This window comes from Cetorhinus maximus, chromosome 10, assembly GCF_964194155.1.
Source record: "Cetorhinus maximus chromosome 10, sCetMax3.hap1.1, whole genome shotgun sequence".
In the NCBI taxonomy this organism is placed as follows: domain Eukaryota; kingdom Metazoa; phylum Chordata; class Chondrichthyes; order Lamniformes; family Cetorhinidae; genus Cetorhinus; species Cetorhinus maximus.
Window position 1 is genome coordinate 43,660,567 of NC_135888.1, and position 22,478 is coordinate 43,683,044.

General features: G+C 43.3%; 1 protein-coding gene across 4 annotated transcripts in view; it reads right to left on the bottom strand.

The window, feature by feature from the left end:
* The window catches only part of pnpla7b (patatin-like phospholipase domain containing 7b), a 317,033-nt gene that overhangs the window by 108,212 nt on the left and 186,343 nt on the right, over positions 1-22,478 (bottom strand). For all 4 annotated transcript variants that reach the window (XM_078550357.1, XM_078550360.1, XM_078550356.1 and 1 more), the window contains 3 exons: positions 20,669-20,837; positions 19,568-19,750; positions 12,791-12,909 (listed from right to left, as the gene is read on the bottom strand). In XM_078550357.1, the coding sequence (XP_078406483.1) occupies positions 12,791-12,909; positions 19,568-19,750; positions 20,669-20,837 (471 nt within the window). The remainder of the gene's footprint in view (positions 1-12,790; positions 12,910-19,567; positions 19,751-20,668; positions 20,838-22,478) is intronic.

Sequence of the window (22,478 nt, forward strand, 5' to 3'; positions counted from 1 at the left end):
TGTTTGTACGTTCATCCCCCCACTGACCACCTGACCCCTATCCCCCCACTGATCATCTGACCTACACCGTCCACTGACCACCCGACCACCCCCCTCCCCACTGACCACTCAACCCGCAAGCCCACACCGGTCACCTGAACCCATCCCCCCAACCAATCCTACCCACTTACTAAACTTACCTTCTCCATGGCTTCTGAAAGTGGCTGGACCTTCAAACTTACCTGCTTTAAAACAGCTAGTGTTGTAGAAAAAGGGACATGACCTCCTTACCTCCAACTGTGCAGCTCTCAACTGAAGGCCTCAGGAATGCGCTGCCCTACACAGTTCTCACTTGGCCCGAGTCAGAAGGTTGGATGGGAAAGGATCACCTGGATTTCGAGGTAGGAAACTAGGAATGGAGTGGCAATCCGACTCTGATTGCCACTCCGTGGAAGTTCAGACCCATGATGCTGGGAAATTCATTTGTCTTTAGATCTTCCAGTCAACTTTGCAAGTGCACAGCCTCCAATCTGGCAGCAGCTGGTCATAGTAGCTGTGTCCACATGATCCAAAAGTTTATTTTAACATATACACAACTAGAAATAATAAAAATGCTGCTAATACTGGAAATCTGTGCTCCAGAACTGGTCGCGCCTCTAGTCAGGCTCTTCCAATACAACTATAAAACTGGCATCTACCCGACAATGTGAAAAAATGTCCAGATGTATCTTGGCTACAAAAAGCAGAACCAATCAAATCTTGGGAAAGCAAGGGCACAACCCCAAATAAATGCACTAATCAATGGAGTGTCCTGCCCCCTTGGGGGAAAACTGATGCCAAGGCAAATCAATGGTAAATAGGCACAGGCCAACGTTCCCAGTTTCCCAGCACCCCACCCACCACATCCCCCCTCGCCGCCCCTTCTTCATGTGCAGCATTTATTTGCAGCACAGGCATGTCATCAGAATTTGCGCCCTCAAACTACTCAGTCCCACTATTCAGAGCTTCCATCAAAATGACACCACCCAGGTTCTAAAGATGTTTTAGTTTACTGCTTGTGCATTTCTGTCATACACTTCAAAAATTACAAAAGAAGCTACTTGATATTTTAACAAATAAACCTACTTCAGGAAAGATCAACTTGAATGCTAGGGCATTTCGCAGAATCATAGTGCAGAAGAGGCCCTTCGGCCCATCGAGTCTGCACCAACACGTGAGAAACACCTGACCTACCGACCTAATCCCATTTACCAGCACTTGGCCCATCACCTTGAATGTTATGACGTGCCAAGTGCTCATCCAGGTACTTTTTAAAGGATGTGAGGCAACCCGCCTCCACCACCCTCCCAGGCGGTGCATTCCAGAGTGTCACCACCCTCTGGGTAAAAAGGTTTTTCCTTGCATCCCCCCTAAACCTCCTGCCCCTCACCTTGAACTTATGCCCCCTTGTGACTGACCCTTCAACTAAGGGGAACAGCTGCTCCCTGTCCATGCCCCTCATAATCTTGTATACCTCGATCAGGTCGCCCCTCAGTCTTCTCTGCTCCTACGAAAACAACCCAAGTCTATTAAACCTCTCTTCATAACTTAAATGTTTCATCCCAGGCAACATCCTGGTGAATCTCCTCTGCACCCCCTCCAGTGCAATCACATCCTTCCTATAATATGGCGACCAGAACTGCACACAGTACTCTAGCTGTGGCCTCACCAAGGTTCTATACAACTCCAATATGACCTCCCTACTTTTGTAATCTATGCCTTGATTGATAAAGGCAAGTGTCCCATATGCCTTTATCACCACCCCACTAACATGCCCCTCCGCCTTCAGAGATCTATGGACACACACGCCAAGGTCCCTTTGTTCCTCAGAACTTCCTGGTGCCATGCCGTTCATTGAATACTTCCTTGTCAAATTACTCCTTCCAAAGCGTATCACCTCACACTTTTCAGGGTTAAATTCCATCTGCCACTTATCTGCCCTTTTGACCATCCCGTCTATATCTTCCTTTAGCCCAAGACACTCAACCTCACTGTTAACCACCCAGCCAATCTTTAATTTAATCCAACAGAGTGAGAAAAACACCCTTATTCCCCCCTACCCCAAAGGTATTCTCAAAAATGAAAAGCATCATGATAAAAGATAGTCAAATGTGGTTCAGGAGTCGGAGATGGGACCGAAGCAGGCAGCTTTATTGGTTGCTTCTAACACTAGTGGTTCGAATAAACTGCTGTAAAGTATTTTTGCCAACCTTATTCAGGCACTTACCCTGATGAAGTTAATTGAACTTGCAGACTGCTAATTTCCCCACAACAGGAAAAGGAAAGACTCGAATTTATGTAGCAGTTTTCATGACCCCAGGACATCAAAAAGCACTTCCCAGTCAATCAAGTACTTTCTCAAGTACAATCACTGTTTTAATATAGGAAACATGACAATTCAATTTGCATACAAGAGGATCCCTTTATAAGCAATGAGATAGCGACCTGATGACTTGTTCTAATGATAATTGGTTGCCTATCGGTTGGGGTACTAGGAGGACTCTCCTGCTCTTCTTCGAATAGTGCCATGGCATCTTTTACATCCACCAGAGAGGGCAGATGGGAACTTGGTTTAAAATCTCATTTGAAGGGCAGCACCCCCTCTGTACTGAATGGAGGGGTAGGGAGGGCACAGGTGGAAAAGGTAGTATAAATAATCAATGTAAAATCAGGCCAAAGGTAAGAATAGTCAGAACTTGTGCTTTAGGCACCACAAGTAAAGGAAATATTAAAGGTTGCCAAGGTAACGAAATGTGTGAGAAAAAACATTTGAGCAGGAGTAGTTTGGTGAGTGCATCCCAATTAAGTTTTCTTTCTACAAACATAGAGTAGAAGAAACAAATTGAATGAATTACAGGCACAAATTCCATTTAGAGGGTTTGATGTGGTAGCCATTACTGAAACATGGCTGCAAAATGGTCAGGACTGGAACAGGGGCTGAATATATCAGGTTATAAAATCTACAGGAAGGATAGGGAAAGTGATAGAGGAGGCAGTAATCTTGGTGATTAACAATGAAATTGCTTCAACGATAGAGGATATAACAAGAGGTGAGCATGCAATGGAGATTCTTCTCTGGAGGCAGCATGGCATTAAGCTGAAGACTAAAATCAAACTCCACCAGGCCACAGTGCTTCCCACCCTGCTGTATGGTGCAGAATCCTGGGTGTAGTATAGGTATCACATCAAAGCTCTGGAATGCTTTCACCAAGACAGCTGAGATCCATTATGAGAATTCAATGGTAGGACAAAATCACAAACTAGGTTCTCCATCATTCTGGTCTCAACAGCATGGGAACTGCCCTCCAGAAAATTCAATTTAGATGGGCAGGCCATGTTTGCTGCATGGATGACTACAGAATCTTCTATGGGTAACTGTCTCAGGCCAAACGACATCAAGGTGGCCAGTACATATGATGTAAGGACACCTAAAAAAAAAAGACCATACGAACTTCTGCATGCAAGCCACCTCTCTTGGGAAAACACTGCTGCAAACCAGCGCATGTGGAGGCAAGCACTAAAATTTGGTTCAGCATCTTTCAAGGACCATCTCCGCCAAACTCGCAACGTCCAACATGCCCAGGAGAAGGTCAGAGATGTGCAGAAGTTCCCCCAAGCACCAACAAGAATATGAACTGCCAGTTCTGTGGACATCATGAGGAAACCCACAAAAGATGAAATGATTTACAACTTGGACATACTCAAACAACTAGTCTACCATGACAATCCCACGAATGACACTTCGCTTATGAGTCCAAACAATAATTCAAGAAACCATTTGCCTGTGATGGGTGACCGCACATACACATTTTCCAAGGGTCGCAGCCTACTGAGCAGAAAGTTAAAGAGATTTTTCTCTTCTCTCCTGATCCAAGAGCACTGAAGCCAACAGTTGAAATCGGACTGTTGCACAATAACAACATGTATTTACCCAGCACCTTTAATATGGTGAAACCTCCTGAGGCACTTCACAAGATGTTACTGAACAAAATTTGATACCAAGCCCGATAGGAGATATTAGGGCAGAGGGAGGTAGGTTTTAAGGGCTGCCTTAAAAGGAGGAAAGAGAGGTGGACAGGTTTAGGGAGGGAATTGGAGACCTTAGGGACTAGACAGCTGAAGACACAGTCGCCAATGGTAAAACAACTAAACTCAGGGATGGGCAAGAGGCCAGAATTGGAGGAGCACAGAGATCGCGAAGGCTTGCAGGGAAGGAGGTGGTTTCAGAGATAGGGATGGGCGAAACCATCGAGAAATTTGTAAACAAAGGTGAGAATTTTACACAGAGGCATTACTGGATTGAGTGCCAATGTAGGTCAGTGAACACTGGGGTGAGGGGTGGCCAGGGCTTGGTGCAAGTTAGGATATGGGCTCTAGATTTTTGGATGAGCTCAAGTTTATGGGTAATGGAAGATCAGCCAGAAGGGCATTGGAATAGTCAAGTAAAGAGGGAACAAAGGCACAGATCAGGGTTTCAGCAGCAAATGAGCTGTGGCAGGAGTAGAGTTGGGCAGTACCTCGGGTAAAGATTTAATAGTGGGGATTGAAGCCAATGTTTCAGTCTTCCTTGCATTTAGTTGGAAGACATTTCTGCTCATCTAGTCCTGGAGATCAGCCAAATAGTGTGCCAAATCAGTCACAGTGAAGGGGTCAAGAGAGGTGGTGGTGAGGGAGAATAGCGTCACTAGTGTACAAGTAGAACCTGACAGGTTTTCAGATGGCATTGTCAAGGGGCAGTATGTACATGAGGAACAGAAGGGGACCAAAAATTGGGGAACTCCAGAGTCAACGGTATAGGAGTCGGAAAAGAAGTTATCACAGGCGATTCGCTAATTATGGCTGGGTCAATAAGAATGAAAGGTGAGGGCGGTCCCATCCAGTTGGTCAACGGAGGGCATACGTTTGAGGATGGCATGGTGAACCAGTCAAAGGCTGTGAACATATCAAAAGGATGAGGAGGGATAGTTAACAACAGGTCAGTCACATCAGATGCCATTAAGGGCCATTTCAAGATGCTTCAGTGCTGGAGTGAAGGAGTTGTTCTGATTGGATGAATTCAAACATAGAATTGTAGGAAAGATAGGCACAGATCTGGGAGGTGACAGTCTGTTCAAGCACTTTGGAGAGGAAAGGGAAGTTGGAGATATGACAGTCATTTGCAAGGACAGAGAGAACAGGGGTCTTTTTTTGATCAGAGGGGTGATGGTGATAAGATTTGAAGGGAGGAAGACAGTACCTGATCAGAGGGAATGATTAACATTAGCTAACATAAGGGCCAAGGAGAGAAGTGGGGACATCAACACTCTGGTGGGAAAACGGTGCGGCTTCCTTTGAAGGCAAATAAGTATCAGAGTTAGAGAGAAAATGAAAGAAATCCAGAGCCAGCAACTCATCCAAAACTTAATCGTCTACGATATCCTGTCCTGTTCACAACAGAACCTTCTGGGCGCAGATCGGCCTTTGCAGTCATCTACATACCCACCAGAACTCTACTAAACACCCCAGGTGATGAACAAGGTCATCTTCACCTCGAAGGACAAACAAGGTGGGAGTGAGATTTAGGGGGCAGGAGGCGGGCCTCATAGACAAGATGAGGTTGATGGGTGAATGATGGAAGATGGGAGAGAAGCTAGAGAAAAATGCATGTTCAGGGTTAGGATTTGTGAAAACTTACAGGATGTATGGCCTGGTGGGTGAGAGGGAGGGAAACAGCAAGAGCAGCTGATTGCCACAAAGACTGAGACCATCCAAAGTCATCCATGAGCTCTTTGCAGTTATTGTTTGCGATCAGGATAGAGGAAGGTGGAAGAGGAGAGAGACTTCAGAAGATGGTCTGGAGTGGAGAAGAAAAGCCAGGGATTATGTTTGCACTTCAGGATGATTCTGGAATAGTGAACCATTTGGGCAGAGGAGAACAGGACCTGGTAGTGCTTTATATAGTCTAGGCAGATCTAACGATGAATGGCTAAACCAGATTTCCACCATTGACGCTCAAGTCTGTGTCCCCTGGACTTGAGGGAGCAGAGAGGAGAGTCGCACCAGGGGAGCGAGCAGAATGAGGGCGAGAGTAATGGCTTGAATGGAAAGAAGGGCAAGGTAAGGTGAGAATGTGATTGAGTAGATGGGTAGCTGCAGAAATTGCATTATGAATAAAGGGCCAAAAACTAGACAATTAGAAATTTGAAAATGCATTTGAGTGTGATTTGGGCAAAGAGTTCTTTTCCTTAGAGGCAGGTGCAGAAGGAAGTGGAGTTGGGAAGGGATATGGGGACAGTGAAGTCAATTGTTGGAACGCTGCTCTTCTGAGATCAGCTAATTCAGCAGCAACAAGTGATTGAACTTGAGGCATTCCTTGTCAGCTTGGCTCATTATTTCTTCAGGTTATGCATTTAACCATTGCGTTTTGGAGGAAACTGCAGATTAAAAAATATTTCTACCTTACAAAAAAAACCACAACAGTGCAGTACAAACTCCAGCGAACCAGGCATCCCCTGCCAGACTGTAAATACAAAGAGAAAGATAATCCAAAAAGTGTTAGCAGCAGCTGGACTTCCCAAGAGATTGATGTGCGTCAATCATCAATAGAATGTCTCGTTACTCTGCCTTCTCAGAATTCAGCAGAGAAATCAGCATTGCTCCAGTTATCACTAAGGGCAAGATTTTTCAGCTTTTAAATCAATTGACAATGATAAGTCTAATTTTCACACAGAGATTATGTGAAATTGTTCCAAAAAAAAAAATCACACACCGTAAAGATGTAGCAATGGAATACTGAAAAAAGCATCAGCTGTTGCTTGGGTTTCACTTTCAAATTAGGTTAGCCAGTTAACAAGGGAAGAGAGACTCAAAGGTTTAGACTGATGGACATGGTTCACCCCTTATAGTGGGCCATGGAACTTTTAAAAAAAAATTTGTTCATGGGATATGCATGTCACTGACAAGGCCAGCAAATATTGCCCATCTCTAATTGCCCTGAAGAAAGTGGTGGTGGGCCACCTTCTTGAAACCTTCTCAAACTGCTGCAGTCCATGTGGTGTAGTGCTGTTAGACTTTTTCAGAACATTTAGGAACATAGGAGCAGGAGGCCATTCGGCCCCTTGAACCTGTTCCACCATTCAATTAAATCATGGCCGATCTTCAATCTCAACACCATTTTCCTGCACTATTCCCATATCTCTTGACGTCTTTACAATCTAGAAATTTATTGATCTCTGTCTTGAACATACCTGAGCCTCTCCAAACTCCTCTGGGGTACAGAATTCCTAAGATTTACCACCTTCTGGGCAAAGAAATTCCTCTTCATCTCAGTTCTAAATGGCCTATCTCTTATTCCGAGACTGTGTTCCCTGGTTCTAGAACTCCCAGCCATGAGAAACATCCTTCCTGCATCCACCCTGTCAAGCCCTGTAAGAATTTTGTATATTTCAATGAGATCACCTCTTATCCTATTAAACTCTAGAGAATACAAGCCCAGTCTCCTCAATTGCTCCTCATAGGACAATCCCGCTAACCAGGGATCAGTCTGTGAACCTTCGTTGCAATCCCTCTATGGCAAGTATACTCTTCCTTAGGCAAGGAGACTAAAACTGTACACGATGCTCCAGATGCAGTGACACCAAGGCTCCATACAATTGCAGCAAGACATCTTTACTCATGTACTCAAATCCTCTTGCAATAAAGGCCAATTTCTCACACACACACTCTGTTCCAAAATTAGACTTATGATAGTTAATTGATTTAAAAGCTGAAAGGTTTTGACCTGCAGTGATAACTGGAGCAATTTGCCTTCCTAATTGCTTTTGCTGTGCCTACATGCTAGCTTTCAAAGACTCAATTGAATTCAATGATACAATTGAGTAGGTTGCAAGGCCATTTCAGAGGGCAGTTGAGAGTCAACCACATTGCTCCGGGCCTGGTGTCACACGTAGGCCAGACCAGATAAGGACAACAGATTTCCTCCCTTAAAGAACATTAGTGAATCAGATGGATTTTTACGACAATCCAGTAAATATTCCTGATGCTCGCTTTTTATTCTAGGTTTATGCGTGATGGTGTTGCAGGGTAGCTGTTGATGGTGCAGCAATAAGTGTTTTCTCTGGAACAAGTTAGCAGCAGGAATTGGGAAGGAAAGGGTTTCTTGATTGGTAGGGGGTGGGTGGTGTATAAAAACTGACAGTGAAGTAAGTTCAGATACTCAGGACAGATAGATGAGAACAAATGAAAGGGATGAAGAGTTAATTCAGGTGTCAAGTAAGTCAGAGCTGCGGCAGCTAGGGGTTACAGTGAGCTGGGAAAGGGGGCAGGAAGAGGCTCAATTTCAGTAGGTTTCAAACAGGACAGCCTTCTAGCTTGGAGACGAAAGTTGGGAGCTCTTAGTCAAAGGTAAGGATATGGTTAAGTATAGATAAGTGTTGCTTAGGTGTTACTGGAAGGGATTAGAAACAGCAACACTTGTAGGGAGCATTTGCATTTGGAAGACATATATCACATTTTAAGTCTACACATGCAAGCTTTGTTACAGATGCAATACAATCCTAAATGTTAGGTGCCTGAAACTCAAGGACATTCCAATTTGCAAAGTTCTCCACCTTTGATAATGTACCATCTGACTTAAGAAGAGAAATGCCATGGACGTTTTACTCAGAATAAATTAAAATAGTACATCTACTGCCTATAAATAACTCACTTAAATGCATATTTGTAGTTAAATAAAGCTCTCAATTTGAAAGCTCAGTGTTGAATGGGTTATCATTGGCCAGGCTTAATCACATGCAGAGTGAAGTTCACCTTTTGCTGAGCCAGCACTTAGAGGACGTGACTGTTCAGGACTTTTCCAGTATGGTGACTATCATCCACCACCGAGATATTGAAGAAATTACAGCCACTAAGAGAACCATAATGGAGAATTAACAATCCTTACCTTTTTCTGAGCAAACTCAAATTCCTATGATGGTAGGCAATAACTTGTAAGTGTTTCTGATAAATGAGTCACTGCAAATGAAAATACGGAGTTGTTGCTATTTCCAAGAACTCTCTTATCTAGGTTGATGGTCCAGTCCAGCACTAACAGGACTGCTGCACTGCCAGAAGTGCCATCTTTCAGATGAGACATCTTCTCTCTCAACTGGATGTGCAAGACCACATTCATTCAAGTATTATTCAAAGAAAAGCAAGGAGATTCTCCCGGTGTCCCGGCCAATATATGTTCTTCAAACAACATAGTAAAACAATTATCCGATCATTGTCTCATTGATGCTCGTGGGAGTTTTTGATATACAAATTGGCTGCCGTGTTTCCTACATTACAACACTTGTCTAAGGTTCCAAAATATTTCATTAAGTATAAAGCACCTACCTTCGGAATATCATTGACTGTGTGTCGATAACCAATGGCAATTAGAGAAGGTAAAGGAACCATTGTGTGACAGAATATACTAAGAATATACTATACTGCCTGTTAATACCTTACATGAGGCCGCATTCAATTAGACATCTCTGGAATCATAATCTCCAACCCAGAAGGCAAGAATTGGTTTCAATGCTATGGTTGTGAAGTTTTGAAATGACAGATTCCCAGAGGCACTTGGAAAGGAAGGTACTGGAAGGGTATTTCCCTGGTTCCCATCCAATTGGTACCTCCTAATCTATAAAATAATCCCTTTGGAGAAATTGTGATTTATAAAGTGGTATTGGTCATAATTTCTCTCTCTATTTCATGCCCTAGAAGAGACAAATTTCAAATTGGGAAGAGGCTATTAAGAAGCACTCTCACAGAATAGTGTTAGCAAGCATCTGGACACGACAGGAATCTACATCTCACTTACCTGTAGATGCTGATCTAATGCATGCAATGATTACCAATGTTGTCAGAATACTGTTAAATGCTAAGTTTGAGAATTGGTTTGACAGCTTCAGGTTGGCACCCAACAACAAGAATGTTGATTACCATTGTGTCTATGCAGACAGAGACTGAATAACCTCTACAAAATATTAACTACATGCAAATCAGGCATATTCTGCAACTCTTCTACCGGTTTGCTCAAAGGACTGCCCTTCCCCAAGTATTTCTTAAACTTTACAGAAGCTCCGGAGCCCTTTTAAACTGGGCAGGTCCAAGTTTGTGGAGTCAAGAGGAATGGCCACTTGGGCAGCATCCATATGGTATCAAAATTGCCATTCTTCAAATTGATCCTAGAAGGAATGCCAGATGTGAGAGGGTGGGGATATCACAGCCAAGCTTGATACTGTCCACACCTGATGTGGTTGAGGGGGCCGGGGTTGGGCATGTGTTCTGGTTTGGTGCTTGTGAAATTCAATCAAAGAGGTGAAAGACTGTGTTCGTACCTACCATCTTCAGAGGAACACAAATTTTCTGAACAGTGCTGGCTGGATTTGAACTTCTCTATCTATCTGGACAGTTCTCCTGATGATTCAGTTGGTATAATCAGAACTTGAATCTGATCAGGAAGCCCAGATTTGATTCCAAGGCTCTGCTGACTCTTGCATGACATCAGTGATGCTACACTGAACTTCAGAGCCTAGATTGGGAGAACAATGGTTTCTGCTCTAGAATGACTACCCACTGACCCCTGTTGGAAGGTGATTACTGGGTGAGGACAGCGTTGGGCTTGGGTCTGATGCTGCCACAGTCCAATGCCCAGATGATGCACATCACCTTGGTTCACACATGAAGAAAGGCCAGGTGGGTGAGATACAGAAGGGTATCCAAGAAGAAAGAGTGCCATGAAGGGAAGGGGAGAGAAAACCTGTAGTTAGGAGACAAGCAACAGTGCTGTTGTGCAACACATTTAACCAAAAGCTTGATCACAGAGACAACATCCAACCCTGTGTCTGGATTTGATCTAAATCGTGGTTATCAGAGCTGACAATCCAGTGCTGTAAACGCAACTTCATGTAAATGAAGTAATAATTAAACTTGGATTTCATTAAAAACGAGATTAGATGGCAGAGCTTGTGTGTTAGTGAGCTATTTTGCGCTTCAGTGAAAAAGCATACACGAACTTAAAAAAAACCTCAAGATTTCCAAAAACTCTGGACCTGAGCTCATGGTGTCGTGATTCTACCTGGAACTCTCAAACAGACACGGGGCTCTGATTATTCATGGCTCTCAAGATGACAGCTGGTGTAATGTTCAGTAACTCATTTTAAATCAAAAACTATTCCTTGGTCCCTAGAGTTAACCTAATGCTTTAAAATGCTGAATAAAGAAAAACAATAATGATGTGCTGACTCATTCTTGCCCAGGGTGGAGATAGCTGCCTGTTATGAATGAAAAACCCCACTAAAATTGCAATATCGCAGAACATGCCATTTAGGAAAAGCTGCACCCAGGTATAGGCAAGTTAATAAATGGATTTGACCTGAAATATTGCAGAATTACTGAAGTTACTGTAAGCTGTGTTCACATCTATACACACGCAAACAATATTCCCCAACACAACAACCTCACCCAACTTACACTTAAAAATAGGAATCACGCTCCTCTATTTACAGACAGGGAACCAGCACCCAGGCACCAAGCCCATTGTCCTCCAGTCTTTATAGATTAGAGATCACTTAAATTAAAATACATTACAAGTCTTGCTGTTGGTTCTGGAATGTCACTGCACTCTTCAAAAGGTTTTTACCCAAGTCCATTGTATTTCTAAATGTTTTATGCAGGAACTGTAAGTCAGTCACTCTGTGAAAGACATGAACAATGTAACTATTATCAATCTTGTTTAGTATTTGAAACTTCAGCAGGATAATGCATGGCTATGATTTGCTGCATGGTGAAATATTCATGTGAAGAATCGTTTCTTGGTTGAGATATTGGATGGTACAGCATCAGCCAGTGGCCTAGAAATCCACTGACCCCTCTGCCCATGTTACAGGCGTAAAACGGGCACTTAGGTGTCCAATATCGTGAGTGACCAGTGCTGTCTGCCGTATAGGTACAGATTTCAGTATGGAAAGCCTGTGCCAGAAATAGCAGTTAGGACCTTTGCACATGCAAATAGAGGGGGGGATGTGGGTGCCTGCTCAATGCCTGCTTGAAGCCTCCTTTCCAAGACTGGGCTGCCCTCAATGCAAACAGCACTAGGTCTTCCCTCCTGATCACTCCATCTCCCTTCTCCACTCTAAACTTCACACTATCCTGAATAAGTCCTCCCAACCCCCAGGACCTATGAGGGCTGCAGATGGGAAAATACCTGCTCAACTGCAAGATGCTTGGCTCTTAAGTGTCCTCTAAAATGGCCCAGCATGCCACTCAGTTCAAGGACATTAGGAATGGGCAACAAATGCTGGCCATGCCAGTGATGCCCACACCCCATGAAATAATGAAATTAAAAAAACTTCGTCTCTGTGGAACCAACTAGCTTCCTCTGAATGCAGATCAACGGCTGCAGCCTTCTGACAATATGGCGATGAGGCCCAATTTCAGGTATATCTCAGGTACCCAGATACTAGCGTGCAGCCTAATGGGTTGACATGAATTTCCACTCTAGTGTCTTCAGGAGAAAATCTTTGGTGAAGTAAGCAACAGGACTATAGAGTGATCTTCTGCCTTAAATGTGTGAATCTTCAGTCCTGTGGAACTCTATCCCAGGAGACGAAACAAAGCAGAAAGAAATGATGGTAGGAGAAGGAATGGGAAACAGTTATAACGATGAGAAGTGCCTCGGTGGATTCTGGAGGTATAATTACAGTCAGTTTCAGTCGGCAAGTTTAATAGAAGATTAAGTTCTTCCACTTTCACGATGAGGACTCACCTGGCCCCTCCACCTCCCAGCACCAGTGCAATGGAATTGCCAGTAAGGATCCTAGCCAAGCGGGAGAAATCTGAGTGACGATCAGGCAGCTTCTGAGAGATCCTTTGGTACATCTCGAGCTGAGAAAACACAAGACCAAAGAACATCATGAGTCAGTTTGTCTGACAGTGGTATAAGTGCTCTCGGTGTCTGAGATAGGTACAATATTAATATTATATGTAGCTTTGTATGAATGTGCAAATAAACTCCAAAGCTCTAATTTCCTTGTCTAATGTGGCACAGATTACACCTTGTGAAGTTCTTCCATTGAATTTCACTTGAGTTTGACACCCTAGCATTGTTATCTCCTTCTTGACAAGTGGGACAGTTCTTATGACCTTATGACATGTTGGCTGACAGGCGGAGAAATAATAAAGTGCTGCTGGGAGTAATGCTCCACCTCTAATACATCAGGCTTTAGAGGATGTAACTGTGGGTACATTTTAGATTATTTATTGTGACAATGATATTGTGACTATGATTTTCTGCCAAAATAAAGGAAAACCACTTAGGACGATCTCACTTTGAGTCTCTGGCTCTATATTGTCGCCACTTTGGTAATCCTACAATACATCAGGGTCCTGCTCCCAATTACACCCTAGCTCTAGACCAGAGGTAGCAGCAGAAAAGTTCCAAAACTAAACAAACTCCAATATTCTCAAGGCTCAAAGAAAAAAGGAGCCTTGTAAAGTGGTGACTGAAGTTCAAAGAACAAGGAACAGGCACCCCAACAATGGACGGGATTTTCTAGTCCCGCACTCTTGGCTGCTTTCCAAATTTTTCGGTCCCGCGCGCGCCGATTCCCGCCATGGATGGGACCAGAAAATCCTGGCCAATGACATTCTCCCTCACTCAATCAGCCTTTGTGCAAATTAATTATATATCAAAGTAAGCAACAGTATTAGGAAATTCTAAGATTTAGAGGATGAATTTCCTTGGGGATGCACTGCCTTTGGTTTGGTGGAAACCTTATTTTACACGTTTATAGGGGTTTCTGAGGAATTCACTCTCACCCCAACAATAAGCCAAGTTTGGAACACTGCATGCTCATGTGTTTTTTAATCCAGTCAAGGTAACATGCCCTAATTGGATCAACAGAAACTGTGCATCCAGATTAAAGAACTGGCTTTTGTAAAGCGACTGTCATCAGCTCACACTTCACTGGTTCCCTGCATAATTCATCTTCAACAGTCAACTTTGTCATCAATTGCCCAGCACTAACTAGTGTTCTAAGAATTAGTACTGCTTGAATCAGTGTCAATTTTCTCCCACAGCTGATGCTGCAAATCTAACTTAAATTAGAATTTAATTTTAAACTACTTGAAAATTTATTTTACTTGTTACAGCCTGTGGTGATCTAGGCTACAGTATATGACTCATTTTTCCACTCGACTGGCACCCAATCTACCATCTTAAACACTCACTTCCTCCGTCACCAGAGCATAGTGGCAGTAATGTGTACCATCTACAAGATGTACTGCAGCTACTCTCCAAAGCTCCTTTGACAGCACCTACCAAATCCTCAATCTCAACCACCTAGAGAGAGAGGGGTAGCAGACGCGTGGAAACACCACCACCTGCAAGCTTCCCTCCAAGACACACACCGTCCTGACTTGGAACCATATCACTGTCCCTTCACTGTCACTGGGTAAAAACTTGGAACTCCCTTCCTAATAGCACTGTATGTGTACCTACACCAGATAGAAGGTGGCTCACCATCATCTTCTCAAGCGCAATTAGGAGTGGGCAACAAATGTTGGCCTTGCTAGCAATGCTCACATCCCATGAAAGAGTAAAAAAAAATTTGTTCTCACACTGCCCTTACTCTCTATTGCAGTTCATTGGACCCAAGATATGAATTGAGACTCAAACTTTACAGTTAGTTATTTCTGCTTAGATCATTTTTCTTAGTCGGGATATAGTTCAACTTTTCTTTGAAATTAAGCAATTGCCCAATTCTTCCAGTCTCCTTATGAGGAATAGCCGAGTAAAGAATGGACCTTATTCAGGGGTCTCCATATCTGGAGGACAATTTACCTTTGGTTTCTTAAGAAAAACTCAAAAAGCAAACAAATTTAGGGTGATTTTGTTTTTTAACCATTTTTTCTTCATGGGAACATGCTTTAAATATTTACCTTCCCTTTCAATAAGGGTTCCTGTCAGGAGGAACTACCCATCTTATGTTAAGAGGTGAGATGTGCCAATAAAGCAGTGATGTATTTTGACACCATTACTACATCTTTGTCACAATGTTGGCAAAACAAAAATAAAAGGGCATTTCACATTTCACTAATGATGTGCCTTTTTAAACGTTGGATGTACTTGTTATCCACTTGTGCAGTAAGTATTAGGTAACTAAGGAGGAAATTGAAAGAAAAGGAAGTTACAGAATAAGGGGACACTCATTTAAGACTGAGATGCAAAGGGATTTCTTCTCAGAGGGGAGTGAACGTCTGGAATTCTCTACCTCAGAGAGTTGTGGAGGCTACATCACTGAAATTATTTAAAGAGGAGGTAGATAGATTTTTGAAATATCGAGGAGTTGAGGGCTATGAGGAGCTGGCATGAAAGAGGAGTTGAGGCCTGGGGCAGATCAGCCATTATCTTATTGAATGGCGGGGCAGGCTTGAGGGTCCGAATGGCCTATTCCTGCTCCTATTTCTATTTTTCTTATTATTTGACCTAGTACTCAATGCTTTCAGTCAATTTGGAGCAGCAACCCATGCCGCCCCACCTGCATCCTACCTTTCCTTTCCAATGTCCTCGAACGTGTCATCACTTTCTAGCTCTGAGCTTGCCTCTTCAAAACACTCTCCTGAAATTCCTTCAGTTTGCTTTTCATTCTTCTCATAACACTGAGACAGCCCTAGTCACAGTTACAAATGGCATTCTCTGTGGTTGTGGCTATGGCGCATTATTCCCGTCATGCCACATTCTGCAGAGTTTTAATGCCTCTTCACTGACACCAGTGCAACGGGACAGTCATATCCAGCTCAACATAGCCAATGCATCTCCAAAAATGGCTTCACTTCCTTCCCTCACACCTCCATCTCCATCTCGAAAGCTCCCCGGGATCTACTACTTGTCCAAAGCTCTATATTATGACATCTTGTCCTACACTGAGTCTCACTTGCCCATCAAACTGTTCTCACAAAATTACAGTTGCTCCCTATCTGTTAAATCTTTGCCCTTATCTGGAACTCGTTCAATAGCATCATTCACTTCTCCTAATGGAGATACAAGTAAAGCATTTAGGGATTTGAGGTGGTGTAGAAAAGACCCACAAAATTAATAACCATCGTTAAAGAAATTAGGCTAGATTTAGATTCTTAGAGTTTTGGAAAGTGACAAATAAGCAACAACATCCATTCCTTCCACCACTGATGCACCATGGCTGGAGTGTGTACCATCCATTGAATGCAATGCAGCAACTCAAGGCTTCTTCAAAAGCACCCCCCAAACCAGCTGGAGGGATAAGGGCAGTGGATGCATGGGAATACCATCATTCCCTTCCAAGTCACATAACATCTGACTTGGACATGTTACAAAGTTTGCAGATGACACAAAATTCAGAAATGTAGTAAACAATGAGGATAGTACGCAGACTTCTATTTGGTGAGAACAATGAGGCAATATGACCTAAATGGTACAATTCTGAAGGGGATTTCAAAGGAGCAGAGAGATCGAGGGTGTACATACACAAAGTTTTCAATGTGGCAGGACAAGTTGAGAAGGTTCTTGAAAGGCATATGGTATCCTTGGTTTTATTAACCAACGAACAGAGTATAAAAGCAAGGAAGTTATGCTAAATTGGATAAATACTTAAAGAGAAGAAATTTACAGGGCAATGGGGAAAAGAGGATATTTGGACTAATTGAATAGCTCCACCAAAGAGCCATATAAGGCATTTTGATATTTTGTGTATTTCTGTGATGCTGTAAGGCCTCCCTTTGTTTCTTTTTAACATATATTATCTTTATACTTGTACCAAAATTTAACCAGCTGTGAGGTGGACCAACATCCTGAGCTCAGAACAGGGTGGTAAGAACATGAAGTGCAGAAGACATCAGGACGAAGGGAGAAGAATTCTGACCGAAAACATCAACCCTGAGGCTTACGTGGAACTTATTAGAAAATAAAGACTGCAAAAGAATACACAGATGTGTCAGGACATGTCACTGGGGCGGAGGCTCACTACCAGACACCCCGATTACAGAAACTGACCCGGACAATGTTCTCTCTCGGGTATGTGAGATTGGCTTTCCTCCTGCCTTACCAAGATACAGCAATCATATCCATTGCTGGCAGGTACCTGGAGACACCCCCTGCTGAGAGCAGGAAATGACCACGTACAGGCTGTCTTTGCGTGGCCCAGGGTGGGATTCATAACCCAATCAGATGACTCGATTTAAGACATTACCTTATATGCCGGGAGACCAGGGGTCAGAAATGGATATAAAGCCTCATTTTTCAAGGACGTTGGTGCTGCAACCAGGAAGTGTGATTTGGTCAGTCACGGGACGTTGTGTGAAGGAATTCGCTCAGCGGACTGTCCACCCAGGGACAAGCTCCTGTACGTAGGTCTTACTAAGCAACTGGTAATTTAAGTATAAACTATTGCGTAGTGGGTTAATAAAGGTTTTCCACATAAAGTGGAAATTGTATCCATAAGTTTGTTTCGTGTCATTGATACCAAGTACGGGGTGAGGACCTTAAGAGGGTAGTGAGACCCCCTGGTTAAGAGTCTTACAGCCAGCACAGGTGCGATGTGCCGAACAGCCTCTTTCGTGCTGCATCATTCTATATTGCTTTTCCTTTATTATTGCTGGGTCAAGATGCTGGAACTCTCTAAATACGCATGGACTGCAGCGGTTCAAGAAAGTGACTCACCCCTACCTTCTCAAGGGCAACTAGGATTGGCGATAAATGCCAGCCTTGTTAGCGATTCCCATATCCTAAGATTGAATAAAACAACCCTCAAACAAGTACATGAGATAGTAAACAGTACAAAAAGGTAAACCCAGAAAAACTCCATATTAAATTCCGACAGTTTGTTAAGGGACACCAGAAAAAGACAAATTTAGGACTGATAAGGTGCTCCACACAGGAAGTGATCAGTACATGGAATGGACCTTCAGGTGGGGTGAAGGAGCAGAAACTCTGGAATGACTCAACAGACAGTTGGATGCTGTGGAAGAGGCAGTGGTGGATATAATGGTCTTCCTCATTTGTGTGTAGCTTATGATTACATTGTGCGCCAATTCCCAAACTTAAACAACGCAGCCTAGGTAAAGACCAGTGACTAACTCAGTGAGAGCTACCGTGGGTCATGCCCATCTCTGCGTAAGACGCTGTACATGTACACTGTAAAATAGGTAATGCCAACAGCCTCCACAGCTAAACACAGCCCTGAGTGAGAAAAGGGATTTAGATTGTGCTAAGATACATAACTTACATCACTTAATTATAATACATAGCACCATGAACTCTCAATCAAAGCTATCCAATTATCACAATTACACCTGATTGTACCTCTGCCTTACAAGGCAGCTGCAAGCTATTAACACAAATATTATGGTGCTTCTGAATGGACAACCCAGATTTTGCACCCACTGTTTGGGGAAATAAAGGAAATACAATAGCTGTAGCAAAGTGGATTTTCAGAGGAAGGTTCATTGACAGACACAAAATAAAGAATTAGAGTTAACAAGTATTGACTGGATTGGGAAAGGGTTGGAAGTGATGGATCCCAGAAGTCGGTGTGGGTGCCTCTCTCGTTATAAACATTAACAGGAATCAAGAAGTGTAAAAGATTTTAGGAGGTGGTGGATAGGTTAGCAGAATGGGCATAAAGGTAGCAGATGCTATTTACCACAGAGAATTGTGACATGTTGCACTATGAGGGGTGAAATAAGGAATGAGAGATGCATACAACAGAAAGACACTGAACAATGTGGTGGAGCAGAGGGAGTTAACAGTTCAATGCACTGGCTTGGCTACGTTCATCAGATGAATGACAACCGTGTACCCAAAGACCTTCTGTACAATGAACTGGCCACTGGGTCATGACCTCCTGGGCGGCCATACCTCTGCCACAAGGACAACTGCAAGTGAGATATGAAGATGGCAGACACTGAACCTGCCAACTGGGAGATAGTTGCTGACGGTCATGACCTCTGGAGGATGACTGTTTGGAAGGACATTGGGAGAGGTGAGCAGAAATGAAAAGCTCAGCTGGTTGAGAAGAGGGCGCAGAGAAAACAGAGGCCAGTGAATCGCGCACCTTCTCAGCCCACTGTCTTCCTCTGCAGCAAGTGTGGCAGAGACTTCCATGCCAGACTGGGGCTCCAGAATCACATCAGGCAATGCTTAACAGAGTTGAACACAATGGCACAAACCATCATTTTAAGAGACTGAAGGCTGCCATCTCAGGGTTCAATTGTGTAATTCTCTGACAGTGCAAGTAACTATAGATAAAACCATAAAAAGCACCAACAGTGGTTTGGATTTTCCAGATCAGGACATACAGATTGTAAGAGAGAAGTGGTTTTGATAAGTTTGTAAAAGGCAATGGTTAGGCCACAGTTGGGGTACTATGGGAATTTGTGGCTGCCCTAATATAGAAGGAACATTACCTCTCCCTCTCTGTGGTGCTGTCCTACAAATGCCACATCTGAGAATCTTTTAAAATAAAATACGGCATCAAACTACATCCAGAGACATTTCTAGGCTTCCTACCAGTTTAGGCAGCCTCTTGCGAGAAAAGACTCGGCGAGGACAGCAGAGGTGAAGATGACCCGAGCACCAGCTTCTCATGTTGAGCCACTCGACAGTGCGAGCTGGTGTCGGCCCATCCTCCTTGTGCAGCAGGATGAGTTGTTTGAGGGCTCGCACAGCTGTGTTCTCCAACATGCGCTCCAGCTGAAAACAAAAGCAATATTGCAGGTTACAGGCATGAAGAAATACGTGACGCTGAATCGGTTCCTCAGCGCACGGCCTGAGCCACTCCATGGTGTATCCCATTGCTGATCACGTCATCATGTTTTACAGGTGCAGAATTACTCTTTCATATTATAGATCACTACTCAATCCAGTCAGCAAGCAGATTAACAGAAAACTAGAAATGACTGTCACCCGGTCTCCCTGGTGTGGTGAAGTACACTTCTCTGGCCTCTTGCCTGGGAAGTCAATAAACTCATGCTCAAAGTTTCCATGCAGAGAAGGTTTCAGGGTCAGAAAAATACAATGGGCCTCTTGGGATTAATTGGAGGGCACTTCAGTATCGCTGTGAGTGTGTATTAAACACACTAGGATAGAAATAGAAAAAGAAAATACTGCAGATGCTGGAAATCTAAAATAAACCAGAAAATGCTGGTAATGCTCAGCAGGCCTGGCAGCATCTGTGGAGAGTGAAACAGTGTTAACATTTCAGCACGATGACCTTTCATCAGAACAGTGAATGGTATTGATGAAAGGTCATTAGCTTGAAATATTAACTGTTTCTCTCTCCACAGTTGTTGCCTGATCTGCTGAGTATTTCCAACATTTTCTGTTTTTATTACTATAGAAATGGTTCTGAAGCAGTCAGCAGACAGCAAAGGAGCCACGTGAACAGTGTACACAATATCTCGCCAGTCAGAGCAGTGATGTGACAGGATCTTTTATAAAAAAGGAATAATTTTAAAAGTCATTCACCCTCTCCCCATCCCCTTATGTTTTCTGTGTCCAAAGACAAAAAGTCATTCTATTGATAGAGATATAAATCTACACAATGAAAAGTCAATAGGTACATGATTGCAATTCCTATAAATGACATGCAAAGTTCAATTTTTGACTCACCTCTCCAACTGTTGGCTCCTGCTCTCCCAGCCCGACAATAAGGATGCAATCAGCCTGCCTGATACAGCGCTGGGTCCAGGGAGTCATGCTGCTGTCGGACTGGTAAAGCACAATTCGATGGATATCTTCTTGCTGAGCTAGCCAGCTTGATAGTCGGTACTCATGGATACTAAAGAGACAGAAAGACAAGGGATAGTTCAGAAACGAAACACTGGAAAGCCAACATCAGCCAATAGCTACAGAGAGAACGGACAACAGCTTGGCAGAACCCTTCTTCAGAACTTCTTTCTCTCCCTTATTCTTTCATGGGATGTGGGCATCTCTGGCAAAGCCAGCATTTGTTGCCCATCCCTACCTGCCTTTGAGCTGAATATTTCGGAGGACAGTTAAGAATAAACCACATTGCTGTGGGTCTGGAGTCACTTGTAAGCCAGACTTGGGTAAAGGCAGCACAATTCCTCCCCTGAACCAGGTGGGTCTTTATCACAATCGATAGTTTCATGGTCACTATTACTGAGGCTAGCTTTGCATCCCAGATTTATTAACTAAATTTAAATTCCATCAGCTGCCGCAGTGGGGTTTGAACCTGTGCCCCCAGAGCTTTGACCTGGGCCTCTGGATTATTAGCTCAGTGACATTACCGCTATACCACCATCTCCCCCTAACTTGGAGAGAAGAAAAGATTTTAATAGAATCCGAAAAAGAGGGGAAAGGCAAAAACGCTCCAAGCACGGAGAGGGAGAGAGTCAATGCATCACTGGTAGCCTGCTTAAAAAAAGGTCACTAGACCATTATATGATGGAAAATGTCATTAAGGTAATTTTGGACCTATGATTCCCAAAAATTCCCACTACTGGGGTGTTTATCGTCTAATTTCTACGTTTATTACTACATTAATTGATGGAGATTCATTGCTATGAATAGTCAACAACTCCATTATCATTAGAGGTCACTCCCAGGATAGTAGAAAGTGAACTAGATGGAGCTTGGGAAAAAAAAAATACCTGGAAAAACTCAGCAGGTCTGAGAGCATCTGTTGAGAGGAACACAGTTAACATTTCGAGTCCATGTGACTCTTCAACAGAACTAAGGAAAAACAGAAAAGAGGTGAAATATAAGCTGGTTTAAGGGGGAGTGGGACAGGTAGAGCAGGATAGAGGGCCAGTGATATATCTCCACCTATCACTGGCCCTCTATCCTGCTCTACCTGTCCCACTCCCCCTTAAACCAGCTTATATGTCACCTCTTTTCTATTTTTCCTTAGTTCTGTTGAAGAGTCATACAGACTCAAAACATTAACTGTGTTCCTCTCCGCAGGTGGTGTCAGACCTGCATAGTTTTTCCAGGTATTTTTATTTTTGTTTTGGATTTCCAGCATCCGCAGTTTTTTGCTTTTATCTTAGATGGAGCTTGGTCTTTTTTCATCTCTCGATTCCAGTTAATCTCAGAGGGAAAGAGGAGTTCTATACAGACCCTACATGGAGAGATGGTGGGAGTGGGTCTGAAGCTTCGGTATTGCTTTTTAAGACAGACAGACTTCACTGTTCTTCGTCAATATTTTGTTTTAATTTCAGAGCTGATGTGCAGGCTTGCTTGCTTTTCTAATTTCTCCCATTTTCCTGCTTATCCCTTGAGCAAGACTCAGACTACAATTCACTGCTTCTTTCTATTGCTAGATTCCATTTTTTTGTAGAACAGTGCAGTCAGACCTACACTGGAAAGGCTAAACAATCTCCAGCTTTTTGTTTAAGCAGGTTACCACAATATCATGCACTTTATAGAGAACATTTAACCTGGAGAAGCATCCCAA